This window comes from Chenopodium quinoa, unplaced genomic scaffold (assembly GCF_001683475.1).
Source record: "Chenopodium quinoa cultivar QQ74 unplaced genomic scaffold, ASM168347v1, whole genome shotgun sequence".
Lineage (NCBI taxonomy): Eukaryota > Viridiplantae > Streptophyta > Magnoliopsida > Caryophyllales > Amaranthaceae > Chenopodium > Chenopodium quinoa.
Window position 1 is genome coordinate 613,586 of NW_018745587.1, and position 13,609 is coordinate 627,194.

The window sequence follows — 13,609 nt, forward strand, 5'->3', positions numbered from 1 at the left end:
ATTTGCACTTTTGGTTGGTTTATATGTCACTACTGCGCGACTTGTGCCTTGATCATGAAGTGACCATTGGTTGAGTAGGTGGCCATTGTAGAGAACTGGGCTGATGATTTGATGTAGAGGCCATTGGAAGTAATTTCATGATGTAATACATAAACTAAATATTCTAGGTATATGGTTAATGTATTTTGGCTTTTATTGTTGGTAGACTGATAGTGTTTTGTACTGATGTGTGAAGGGTATTTCTGAGTTCCTTGTAAGCTATGCTAATGAATCAAAAAAATTCCGTAGTATTTGGTGTAATATGTAATCTGACCGGTTTCATGGTGTTTGATTCTGTTTGTGGTCTGATGTTATTTTTTTTTTCTTTTCAAATACTTGTATGTGTAGAGTTGTGCTTAATCAAGCCGATTAATTCTTGTACGTGATTGATCATTTAGGAATGGGGCTCAGTTGTCACAAAGCTGATTGGCAGTTTGCTGGTTTGCAACAAATTTCACCCAACCAAACATACTTATATATACTGACTTGTTTAGCTAGAAGGGCCTCAGGTACTATTGATTAAAGTGATTACTATTTTAGGTTAAAGAAAGCAATTAGATTAACTTAATACAGCACAAAGCAGCCAATTACAGTACATAGATACTGCTCATTAAGGAGAGAGTCAAAACACAGTGTCGCAGCACTCACATAGTTCAACAAAAGACTACTAGTAGCACAATTAGCACTAGAATTTGTTCATCTCATTTGAATACAAAAGTTGCTATTTTACTCAAGTAGCCTAAAAAGAAACAGCATCAGCTTCAGTTTTGTCAGACGGCAGGATTGGATTGGAGGCCAACCAAGTAGGCATAGGCCAGAAAATCTTGGTAAACTTGGAAGGCAAATCAACACCAGTCATCACTCGGCCGTCTTTCAAAGTATGGAGTCCACAAAATCTGCTGAACATTTGCAACTCTGACTTATAGCTGTGATCAATATCATCACAATGCGCGTCTCCATAGCAGTAGTATCCATGCCCCTTGAATCCTTCTTGGGTGAAAAATATGCAATTCCCTCGACTCCAACCTATTTCTCGAGCTGATAGAGAGAAGCTTACATATTCGCTCACAAACAACAGTCGGTCTCCTAGATTCTTCACTGTCTCCCAATAGTACTCCTTTTCGCTATTTGGTGAGCTCGAGCAAGAACAGCTCAAGGTAGATACCATAAACTCAAGTGGTTCTCCTACTTCACTCAAGTAGTCATGAATGACAAACTTCTTTTTTACCTTGTCATAGAAAGTAGCCTCCATAATACGGGCACTCATGTTAACAACTTTGTTAACCAGGCAAAGTTTCCCACACGATTCCACCAAATAGGAGCAAATCATAAACCCTTCACTTTCCACTTCCTCCAAATGTGGCCTTGCAATTGTTTTCACCTCGAATGTTCGAGGATCAATCGATATCAGCTTACCCTTGTAATCAATAGCATAAAATTCACCCTTATAAGCAATAACATCACTGAAACGATGGCTTTCGAAAGGGATGATAACCCATTCCTCTGCTCCAGATTTTAACAACCCCAAATTCCCATCAACATACAAAGCCAGAAGCGAGTAATTTTCAGCAGTGGCGCCTGATTTTGGAAGCATAACAATCGTAACAGCTCTAGGACTGTCATCAGAAAACTGTAACAGGACAAACTGTATGATCTTGCAACTTCAGAGATTCTATAATCTAAGAAGCTAACCTCAGCTTTGAAATCTGGCATTGGTAAAAATACATGAGCAGGAGAAATGGGATTCTGAAGTGTCCATGTATGAAAAGGGCCTGACATTTCATCGACTCGAGTGAGCCAGACATCAGTACTGGTACTGCTGGTTTCAGTTTCTGCAGGTTTAGAAATGAGGTAAAAGACACTCTGGTGTAAATATCCAGTGTCATTGTCGATGCAATGGTCGGATCGTGGTGTTATTATGGGTAGGGAGGATTACCTCAAGAGGGAAATGCAGAGGGGGGTTAGGAGGAAAAAGAGAGGCACGCCAAGAGGTGCAGACACTACGCAGCCTACGACGGTCAGTTTCGGTTTTGTTTAGGCCTCGAAGGACTAGGGAGAGGATGTCAACAGGGAGACTACTCCAATCTTTTACAATTTGTGGTTGGTTAGCCATATTTGATGGGATAATTTGGATGGTTTGTAAAGGGTTTATCCGTTTATGGTTTACTTGTTTAAGAGAAAGTGGTGAATACTGTAGTTTGTAAAGAGTAGTGCTTTTTATAATGCTGGGTATTGATAGAGTTTTCTAGAGAAAGTTCAAGAAATGGGGAAGCGGCGCTTCATCAACATATTTGGAAGATGGACGGTGTGTATACTGTATAGCCGTATGGTTATGAGTTTTAGGTTAATGAAATATTGGGTATGCACTTCTTTAAAAAAATAAATAAATAATAATATTGTTACGTTGGAATATGTAGAGATATCATTTTCTTTTGAACAAAGAAATATCAGTATTGATATTATGACATCATAGCAAAATAATACAGTACCTTATTTTTTAAAAATAAATAGCAAAATAATACTCATAATAGAGAGTAAGAGTATAATTTATTGGTAAAAAAAAAATTGGTGTCATTATATACTCAAATTTAATGATAACTAGCCTTGAGACTCAAGCAATACACAAATTATTTATAGGTGTACAATATAAACTTTTATTTTGTACTACCTCTTTTTCATATATTTTGCAACTTTTGTCAAAAATGGATGCTATAAATTGTTTGCAACTAATGCTTTCTTTTCTTTTTAGGTTGTTATTTCTCTCTATCTCTCTTCTTAATTATCACATTTAATTCAATTTTTCTCTCTCTATCTTACACACACAAACAAATTTTGGCTAGAAGTTCGTGCACCCTTCAAAGTTGCGTGAAATAGAGGTAGTAATACATTTTATTAGAAAAATGAATAGTATATAAAAGAGAAGAAGGGGTAATACATTTTGATTCACCTTCTACAATTACAAGTGGGTGTTGTTATTTGTCGCTCCCATTTTACAGGGTAACGCTCCCTTTTTGTCTTGAAATTCCAATTTTACCCCTAATATATAAATACGGTTTTTTCCTTCCCGACCAACATTTCTCACTTTCTTACTTCTCTCTCTAACTCTCTTACTCTCAACCTCTCTTACTCTCTAACTCTCTAAAACACTCTAAAATTTTTTTTAAAAAAAAAAATTCAAAAAATTTTCTTCATTTTTTAAAAAAACAACAATCATCATAAACACAAAAAAAATGGGTGATTCGAGGCGGATTAGGCTGAGATTCGGAGGGAGGAGCTTCGGCGACGTTGGTGGCAGCGGCGGCGATGGTGGCGACGAGGTAATTTTTTTTTTTTTTAATTTCGGATCCCAGGAACTTCCGCCCAAAAATTCCAGAAGTTCCATGGAGGATCCGCCTGGAATTTCCGAATCCTCCATGGAACATCCGGAATTTTTGGGCGGAAGTTTCAATTTTTTTTTTTTCCCGTTAATAAAATTGTTAATTTTTTTTTTCGGATTTTGTTTTTTTTGTTATTTTGAAGTGTTATGGTGATTATTGTTATTATTATTGTTGATATTATTATTATTGTTGTTGTTTAGAGGTGGCCAGTGGGCCGGGTTGGACCCAGCCCACCCTAACTCGCACGGCTGGTGGGTCACGTGGGTCCGACCCGGTTTCAATCCGGCACAGCCCGGCACAGCTCGGATTTAATCCGGGTTGTGTCGTGGGTCCAAAATTTTCGACACAACCCATTTCAACCCAGCTCAGTTTAACCCGTTTGATTCGACCCAAATCGCACAACCCGTTTTGACTCATTTAATTCGACACACCTAGCCCGTGAACCCACCTAACCCGACCCACCTGGCACAACCCAGCCCGCACGGCCCACCCGCACGAATGACCCACCCAACCCGCACGAGCCAACCCACCTAACCCGCACGCATGACCCACCCAACCCGCACGCATGACCCACCCAACCCGCACGGCCGGCACAACCCGCACGGCCCGCACAACCCGCACGGCCCGCACAGCCCGCACAATTCGCACGGCCCGCACGGCCTAACATCCATTTTAAAAAAAAAACGGCTAGTTTTTTGTATCTAACGGCTAGTTTTTTAAGTGTATGATCATCCATTCTATTTTTCCTATAAATACCAATTCCATTTCACTCAAATTTCCACACAAATTCAAGCTTTCTTTCTCTCTTACTTAAAAATTCTTATTGTTCTCAAATTCTCAAGTGTTATATAGAGTTATATTTTTGTTAAAAAAAATCTCCTTAATATTATTATTAGTATTCTTAAGATTCTAAAAAAAAAAAGTTCTTCTCCATATTATAATTAGTAATCATACAAAAAAAAAAATGAGCTCAAGAGGAGGAATGGGAAGGAGTCAAAGTGGTGGTCGAAGTGGTAGCCAAAGGAGTGGTGGTGCAAATTTTTCGTATGAAATTAATACGGAAAATTTAAACCAATTTGTCAATGAATATGGAGATTATGGTTTAGGAGATAGGCAAAATATTCAAACGTCTCCACCACAACATTTCTCCCACGAGTCCCACCAATCATCAAGTTCAACTATGCCACCTCCATCGCAACCAACATCTCAACCTTCATCTCAAGGTAATTTCTAATTAAATTTTTATTGTTATGAATATTTAAAAAAACTATTATTAATGATTATAAAGTTAGTTTAGTTTCCAATTTTCTATGATTTACAATTAGTTAATTACCATGAAAAATGCGTTTAAATAAGTATAATTAAAATATTTAAAATTTAAAAGCTTATTTTCATGAATAGCATTTAAAAATTAATTTTAATAATTTGATTTATGAAAGGTGGTGGCGGTGAAAGTAGAGGTCGAGCACATTTTTCTTGGGTGTGGAAACATTTTGAACGAGTTGAGGTCACACCCCCGGGATGGCAACCTGGTCAACCAAAGAGGTTCACGTGTACATGCCTAGTTTGCAAGGCGCTAGGTGCAAATGTCAAGTCATATAATTGGAAAACGGGAGATGGAACCGGAACCTTGAGTCGGCATTTGCAAAATAAACACGACTTGTTCGAAAATGGCCCCCGTCCTTCGGGGGGTGGCGTCCAAACACAATTGGGTGGATACATGAACCAACCCGGCGGAGGTACACCTTTCATTTATAATAAAGATAGAATGATTGATGAAATGAGTACTTTAGTTATTGCTAATGAATACCCTTTTAGTTACGGTGAAAATGCAAACGTTGAGCATTTTAATAAAGTTGCATTACAACCTGCATTTACTCGTGTCCCCCGAAATACCCTAAGACGTTATACACAAACTTCTTATTATAAGTATAGGAGTGGTTTGATTGAATTATTTCGTACTTTTGATGGTCGTGTTAGTTTTACAAGTGATACATGGACTTCTAGTTTTGGCGAACCTTTTCTTTGCATTACTGCTCATTGGGTGGATGATGATTGGTTTATTCAAAAACGTATACTATGTTTTCAAGCTATGGAAGAAAGGCATACCGGTTTTAACATCAAAGTTCGTATTTTGGATTGTTTAAAAGAATTTCACTTGAATAATAAAGTTTTTTCTTTGTCTCTTGATAATGCAACTGCAAACACAAAGTGTATTGACTATTTGAAAAATGACTCCGAGTTGAATTTGTTGTTGGGTGGTAGTCTCTTGCATGTTAGATGTTGTGCTCATATTTTGAATTTGTCTGTTCAAGAGGGTCTCGCTGAGTTGCAACCATTGCTAAACCCAATTAGAACAGTTATAAAATGGATTAGGATTACTCAGTCAGTTAGAAGAAAGTACATAGCTATGTGTAAAGAGAGAGGTCTTAAGAAAAGACAATGGTCTATTGATACCCCTACCCGTTGGAATTCTACTTTCAAGTTGTTGAGTGATGCTATAAAGTATCGTGATATTTTGACCCAACTTTACAATGAGACTCGTGTTGATCCTACTGAGTTAATAACCGAAAGTCATTGGACTAATGCTTCTTTTGTTCGTGATGTTTTAAATGCTTTTGATAGTGCAACTCATATTTTTTCTTATATTTATGAGCCTAACGTTCATTTAGTCATAATTGAGTGTGTTAAAGTTGTTCACACCATCGAAGAGCATATGAAGATTGATGGACTTCGTCCCGTTCTTGATAGCATGAAACGTAAGTGGCATACTTATTTTAGTGAATTTCCAATCATTTATGGAATTGCTGCTATTCTTGACCCCGGTGTCAAAGCTGAAGGTTTGGAAAATCTTTTAGAATTTTATTATACAAGTTTAAGTATCGATTATGATGTTAGTGAATATATTAACAAATGCAAATCTGTTTTGGGAGACCTTTATGATCATTATGCATCTATTTATGGTTTTGATTTGGCAACACCAACTACTACTAGCACTTCCGATTCTAGATTTGGTTTTCTTGATAAAGTTATGAAAAAAAAAACACAAAGCATCTACATCATTCTCATCATCATCTTCTTCAACACTTGCTATTAATGATTATTTGTCATATCAACATGAGACCAACAACAACTTTCAAATTATAAAATGGTGGCAAGAACATAAAAAAAGTTTTCCTATATTGGCGAGAATTGCAAAAGATATACTTGCAGTTCCCGCTTCATCTGTTGCTTCCGAGTCTGCTTTTAGTGCAGGTAGAAGAGTGTTAGATGAAAAAAGATCTCGCTTAACTCCGGAAAGCATTCAAATTTGTGTTTGTAAGAAAGATTGGGATCAAGCTGAAAGAAGAACTCAAGGTTTAAAGGAAGACGAAGACGATGAAGATGATCCTGTGATGATATTGGAGTCGTCAACGGATGATGCAGCTTCCGGGGATGATGATGCAACAAACATGGGTGGCTAGAAAAGTCTAAATCAGGTACGCTAAGAACTACGTGGGCTTTGATTCTTTCGGGATACGTAGGCAACTTATTTTTCGAAAATTACAATTTAATTGCAAAATTAAATTTTAGTTTTCTAAAGATAGGTCCAAGCCCCCCCCCCCAAATTTCAAAAGAAGTACAATATAAGAACTACGCTGGCTTTGATTCCTTATTTTATAATATAAGGATACGTAGGCATCTTAATTAAGAGCAAGCCATCAAATTGTTAATTTTGTAAAAATTAAAACACCACACAACCCACCCGACCCTAACCCACGAACCCACCCGACCCTAACCCACAAACCCACCCGACCCTAACCCACCTAACCCACAAACCCACCCGACCCTAACCCACTAACCCACCCGACCCTAACCCACCTAACCCACAAACCCACCCGACCCTAACCCACTAACCCACCCTTCGACCCACCCTAACTCACTAACCCACCTTGACCCGTCTAACCCACGAACCTAGCTCGACCCACCCATGACCCGTCTAACCCACAAACCCAGCTCGACCCACCCACGATCCGTCTAACCCACAAACCCAGCTCGACCCACCCACGACTCGTCTAACCCACGAACCTAACCCTGGTGTGTCCAACTTCTCCGACCCAACCCACGACCCGGCCCACCCTACCCTACCTGTGTCGTGCCGTGTGTCATGAAACCCCAACCCGCGACCCACCTAACCCTAACCCAGCTCGCACGACTCGCACGGTGGACACCTCTATTGTTGTTATTATTATGGTTAGTATATTTTGTAATGTAATTATTTTTAAAAATATGAAAATTTTTATTTTTTTGTTGATATTAGGTTTTTATTATTAATGTTAAGGTTATTGTTGTTGTTGTTAATTTGTTTTTTTTTTTTTTGGATTTTGTTATTTTTGTTGTTATTTTGAAGTGTTATGGTTAGTATTATTATTATTATTGTTATTATTATTGTTGATATTATTATTATTATTATTAGTATTATTATTATTAAAATTATTGTTATTATTATTGTTGATATTATTATTATTGTTGTTGTTATTGTTTTCATTATTATTATTATTATTATTATTATTATTATTATTATTATTATTATTATTATTATTTTTATTACTAAAATCGGATTTTATTTTATTTTATGTAGACCGAGGGTTCTGGTGCTCGACATGCAATATCACGACGTCTGAATGCGTCTGTTAGGAGACAAACATCTCGATCTTCACCGCTTTAGCCCGAGCAGCAGCAATACAGGTCTACTAGTGGTTGGTCGAGAGACCAACAGTCTGGTAGTAGTCGGCCCTTGTACTCTGCAAGTGGAGCACCCATATCTGACGAGGAAGACGAATGTTCGGCTAGTCATGCTGGTGACCGGGATGAAGAACAGGACCCTCAGGATTTTCATATGGTATATAGGGGTCAGTTTGGGAGATTTGTTGGTAGTGGATCGAGTCAGCCTACTTCCAGCTCTGCAGAGGCATGGTTAGTGCAGGAACCGATGCCGGGTGGGCCTGAGGATGGGTCAGTTATCCCTAGTTTTGGCGGTCACGTGGCACGGTATATCTGGATGGAGCAGGAGCGTAGTGTTTTGCGCTGTTTGAGTAGGACAAAGTTATGTTCTGACTTGTTCACTTGGCGAGGTCGTCAATCTGTGGAGGACCTTGCGGAGATTGATGCTAGTTGGTTGTCTCACTTGCCCGATGTTTAAGAGACTTGATTGGCCGTTGATTTCTGCTTTTGTTGAGAGGTGGCAGCCAGATACGAACACCTTTCACATGCCATTTGGGGAGATTACGATCTTGTTGCACGACGTGTACAACATACTTGGGTTACGGGTTGCAGGGAATATGGTGACCATTACTCCTAGCACGGACGTGTTACGGGACGCGTGCTCGGTCACCATGGATATGACTCCAGATGATCTGTTTAAGGTTTGCGGCACAGAGACCATTTGGCAGGGTAGTAGGGTGTTGACTGATAAGATTTTTGAGTCGACATTGGCGGTTAACCGGGATTTTAGTGAGCAGCTTGATGGATACTTGTGGTTAGTGCTTGGAGGTACACTATTTGTAGAAAAGAGTGGTAACCGTACGCATCCTTCCTTCCTCCACGAACTATGTCACACCGATGTCCTTATTAACGAGTATGCTTGGGGAACAGCTGCACTGGCCTACTTGTATCGGCAACTGGGCACGACATCACGGAAAGGTGCTGATTCGATTGCTGGTTGTCTCACGCTTCTGCAAGCGTGGATTTACGAGTACTTTCCGTGCTTTCGGCCACAGCAGGGCACTACTAGAAAACAGCTTAATTCCGACGGAACCGTTCCGACGGACAAGAAAATCCGTCGGAAAGTACGAAATTTCCGACGGACTTAAATTCCGTCGTAAATTTACGACGGATTTTTAATCCGTCGGAAATTATACCATTTACGACGGAAAATTCCGTCGTAAATGGTATAATTTCCGACGGAATTTAATTCCGTCGTAAATTTATGACGGAATTTAATTCCGTCGGAAATTTACGACGGATTATAACCCATTTCCGACGGAGTTTAATTTTTTATTAAAAAAAAAGGAAAAAACCCCAAAACCCTAATACTAAAACGGCGCCCCAACCCCCCTCATTCACAATCCGCCTCTCTCCTCCCTTTTCTCTCTCCTCACGCTCTCTGTATCCTCCCTTTCTCTCTCCTCACGCTCTCTCTCTCCTCCTCCTCCTCCTTCTCTTCTCACGCTTTCTCTCTCCTCTCCTCCTCCTCCTCCTTACTCTCTTCTCAAGCAAGCTCTCCTCCTTTTATGTTGCTTATGGTGATGTTAGTCAAATTAATGGTATTTAAGGTCAAATTCGACCATGAAAATCCTAGGTCTAGGGTTTTCGTGGTCGAATTTGGCCTTGTTAAACCAAATTCGTGGTTAATTTCGAAGTTTTTTTTTATCTTAAGGTACGTTCTAATATTTAATTTTGATTTTTTATTTAATTTTTGGATGATTTTCGGTGGTGGTGGATCTAAATTTGGGTGATTTTCGGTGGTGGCTGTGGTCTGGGTCGTATTATGGTGATTTTCGTGGTGGTTGTGGCTTGGTTAGTGTATTCGGTCAGGGTGGTGTGGGTTTTGGTGGGGATTTGTTAGGGGTGGGTAGTGTGGCTCGGTTAGGGGTGGCTGGGTTTTGGGTTGGGTTGGGTTTTGCGAAGTTTGGTGTTTTGGGGTTATTGTGTGCGTGTGGTGGTGTCGGTGTGAGTGTGGTGGTGTGTAGTGGGGCGGTGTCGGTGTGAGTGTGGTGGTGTGCAGTGAAGTGGTGTCGGTGCGAGTGTGGTGGTGTCGGTGCGAGTGGTGGTGTGCAGTGGGGTGGTGTCGGTGTGAGTGTGATGGTGTGCGGTGGGGGCTGGTTGGGTGGGCTGGTGGTATGGGGTGGTAGCTGGTGGTGGGGGTTGGTGGTGCGGGCTTTTTTTTTTTTTTTAATAAATTTCCGACGGAATCGGGTTCCGTCGAAAATTTCCGACGGACTTTTCCAGACCAGAAAAACCTCTTTCGACGCTAAATTCCGTCGGAATTTCCGTCGGAAAAGTGTTTTCGACGGAAATTCCGCGTAAAATGTCAATTTTCCTACAAATACTTTTCCGACGACACCTTCCGACGGAATTCCGTCGTAAACACAGTTTTCGATGGAAAACATGGTGTTTCCGACGGAATTTTTCCGTCGGAATTAAGCTGTTTTCTAATAGTGGGGTACCTTGACCCGGGAACTTCAAATGCCTCATGCGTCTGCTTGGGATGTTGGAGCGGGATGTCCTAGCAAGAACCTAGAGCGCCTGTTAGCTTTTCGTACTAGGATTGATGCGCTTAATGACCGTGAGGTGAACTGGCTACCGTACGGAGCTGATCCTGCATTACGAGTGCCCCCCACTTTATTCATTGGCTGCATCCAGTACCGTAACATCATTGAGCCGTACATTCGTGATAGAGTGGTGCGCCAGCTTGGTTTCGTGCAAGGCATTCCCCGCAAGATCATCAGGCCAGAGAAGGCCAAGAGGCCGACTAACTTGAAGATGTATCGGGTAGACTTCCCGACTGAGATGACAGCTGTGATGTGGAACAGGTTTTTCCCTGGGTATCTCAGAGTGTTGTTTTAGGTGCCCTACCCAGGCTTAGTGCTGCAGCTCCTTCGGTTGCGCCTAGTTACATGCAGTGGCTGTACAGGTTTTCTCACTCGCGGGTATCTCCAGGTGCAGGAGTTACAAGCAACCTGCCTGAGCGGACTAACACTAATTACGTAAGTATTTATGCTTATTATTATATTAACAATGACTTCTATGAATTTTTGTGTTTATAATATGTTATTGTTTGATTTGCAGTGGATGGGTCGGTCCATGGAGATTCACCAAAGAGCACTAGCTGAGTATCCTGAAATGTCGAGTGAGACTCGAACAATGACTGAGCAGCTTGTATTTGATTGAAAGTAAAAAATGGGACTTTAGATTATTTTGATTAGATGTTCTGTTAGTGGTTTTAATTATGTTATGAACTTAATTATGGGACTTTAGAAAGGCATGTTATATCGATTGGTCTTGTAAGTAGAATCCATACCTATGACATGTGGGTATGTACGGAGGATGTTGACCATGATCGGGTGCACCATAAATGCATGTTGCAAAACGTTGTGATCATCGTTCGTGACCCAATAAATGTATTTACTCTCTCTCTCGCCAGATGAAGAAATTGCTGAACAACTCCTCTTCCATCGGACATCTCCATCCTGAAGTCATTTCGGCAATTGTAAATGTGTCGGATGTTTGGATGATCATCAGGAAATTGCTCGGCAATAGTGGACATGATGTTACGGGGAACAACCTTGGACTTTGTCATGTCCCGCACAACCTGTTTTGCACCCGGACTCAATCCGCTCACTTTACGGTGACCCTCTGGGTACACAATCATTGGGTGGTTATGTGTCCCGGTGTGATCATTTTTCGCAATGATCTTCCAACTTTCGGTGCTGACATCATAATATATCTTGATGTAGAATGGACAACCATTAGCTTTGGTTTTGGTGTCCTTCCGTATCGCGTTCTCCAAATCTCTCGGCTTGCTCCTTCGTGACCGATCACATCGCAAATACCGATACGGCCGACCATCTCTGGTTTTGTTATAAGACGATTTCACCAATATAAATCCCAATTTTATGGAAACACCATCAGCCCATGTAACTGCATCGTCAAATGTAGGAAAAAACGTATCGGTGACAAAATTCCCACTATAATTCGCACCGTCACCGCCTTCCTCAGATTCCATATCCTATACAAATTAAACAAAACATGCTTTATGTCAAAATAATAATAATAAAACAATAATAATAATAATAATTATTATTATAATTATAATAATAATAATAAAAACAATACTAATAATAATAATAACAATACTAATAATAATAACAACAAATACTAAACAATTACAATATTAATGATAATAAAAAATTATAATAACAACTACAAAACAATTTATAAGACCATAAAATTAATTAATTAATAAATAATAATAATAATAATAATAATAATAAAAAAAAAATAATAACAATATTAAAATTATATTTCTACTAATTAATAATAACAATATCAACAACAACAACAATAAAAATAACAGCAACAACAACAATAATAATATCAACTACTACAACAACAATAATATCAACAACAACAACTACGATAATAATAATAATAATAATAATAATATTTTCAATAATAATAAAAATAATAATGAAACAAAAAATAAACATATTACTAATAATCATATTAATACAACAAAATTACATTAATTATCAAATACTTAATCACAACAATAATCACAAGACCACGAAAAAAATACATTAAAAAAAAAACTTAATAAACATAAAAAAAAATTATATAAACGTACTTAACATTTAAAAAAAATATATGAATAGGGACATCCGCCTAAAATTTCCGGATGTACCATAGAACATCCAGATTTTTTAGGCGGATCCCATCTTCCGCTTGAAATTTCCGGATGTTTCATGGTACATCCGGAAATTTTAGGCGGATGTACCTAGGACATCCGGAAATTTTAGGCGGATGTCCTAATTACCGAAAATTAAAAAAAAAACTTACAGAATGATCCGACGCATTCTCCGGCGTACGTATGTTCCACTCACCGTCCATGACTTAAGACCCGTCGGAAAATTTCACGATTTTTTAAAATAGAAAATTTAGGTGGTCGTGGGGACCGATTTGGTTGCAAGGTCGTGGGGACCGATTTTGGGAGGCTCGGGACAGCAATGTCGTGAAGTGAGGGGACCGTTTCATGTATTGTGTCCAAATGGGGAACAAGGTCCTTTTTATAACACAAATTGCATAAAGGGCATAGTGGTCCATTCAAGTCAAAAAGGGAGCGTTACCTGGTAAATTGGGAGCGACAAATAGCAGTTGAGTTACAAGTTGGGGGAAAGTGAATAAGAAAAAAAAAAAAACACATGCATCCATTTATTTAATTAAAGCTAGTGTCTTTTTCTTTTACTTATGAGAAATGATATTAATTAATGAAAAGATGAGGTGACATTGTTGAAAATAAAGTTTACACTTTATATGTGACATGATGCATGGTTTGTGTTTTTAAATAATACTCGTTAGTATAGATAAATAATAATAATACAATATTAACAAGTAAGAGCTAAGGAATTTAGGACTGAGCAAAACTACTCGAA

The 13,609-nt window shown here is 39.0% G+C and overlaps 2 protein-coding genes across 2 annotated transcripts; both read right to left on the reverse strand.

Annotated features, from left to right (window-relative positions):
* Window positions 1-778: 778 nt before the first annotated feature.
* LOC110716526 (F-box protein At2g17036-like) lies at window positions 779-2,152 on the reverse strand. Its single transcript, XM_021895162.1, has 3 exons — window positions 1,976-2,152; window positions 1,732-1,902; window positions 779-1,669 (listed from the first exon to the last, which is right to left on the reverse strand). Exons 1-3 carry the CDS (start codon window positions 2,150-2,152, stop codon window positions 779-781), a joined length of 1,239 nt encoding a protein of 412 aa, XP_021750854.1.
* Window positions 2,153-11,478: 9,326 nt separating this feature from the next.
* On the reverse strand, window positions 11,479-12,183 carry LOC110716527. Its single transcript, XM_021895163.1, has one exon. It carries the CDS (start codon window positions 12,181-12,183, stop codon window positions 11,479-11,481), a length of 705 nt encoding a protein of 234 aa, XP_021750855.1.
* Window positions 12,184-13,609: the final 1,426 nt, after the last annotated feature.

What these genes read in the sequence shown, in the direction of transcription:
- LOC110716526 (XM_021895162.1), bottom strand. Translation starts at nt 2,152, where the DNA reads ATGGCTAACCAACCACAAATTGTAAAAGATTGGAGTAGTCTCCCTGTT. An exon ending in CTCTGCATTTCCCTCTTGAG is followed by an intron (nt 1,903 to 1,975) that starts GTAATCCTCCCT and finishes TATTTACACCAG; the next exon opens with AGTGTCTTTTACCTCATTTC. An exon ending in TGCCAGATTTCAAAGCTGAG is followed by an intron (nt 1,670 to 1,731) that starts GTTAGCTTCTTA and finishes GTCCTGTTACAG; the next exon opens with TTTTCTGATGACAGTCCTAG.
- LOC110716527 (XM_021895163.1), bottom strand. Translation starts at nt 12,183, where the DNA reads ATGGAATCTGAGGAAGGCGGTGACGGTGCGAATTATAGTGGGAATTTT.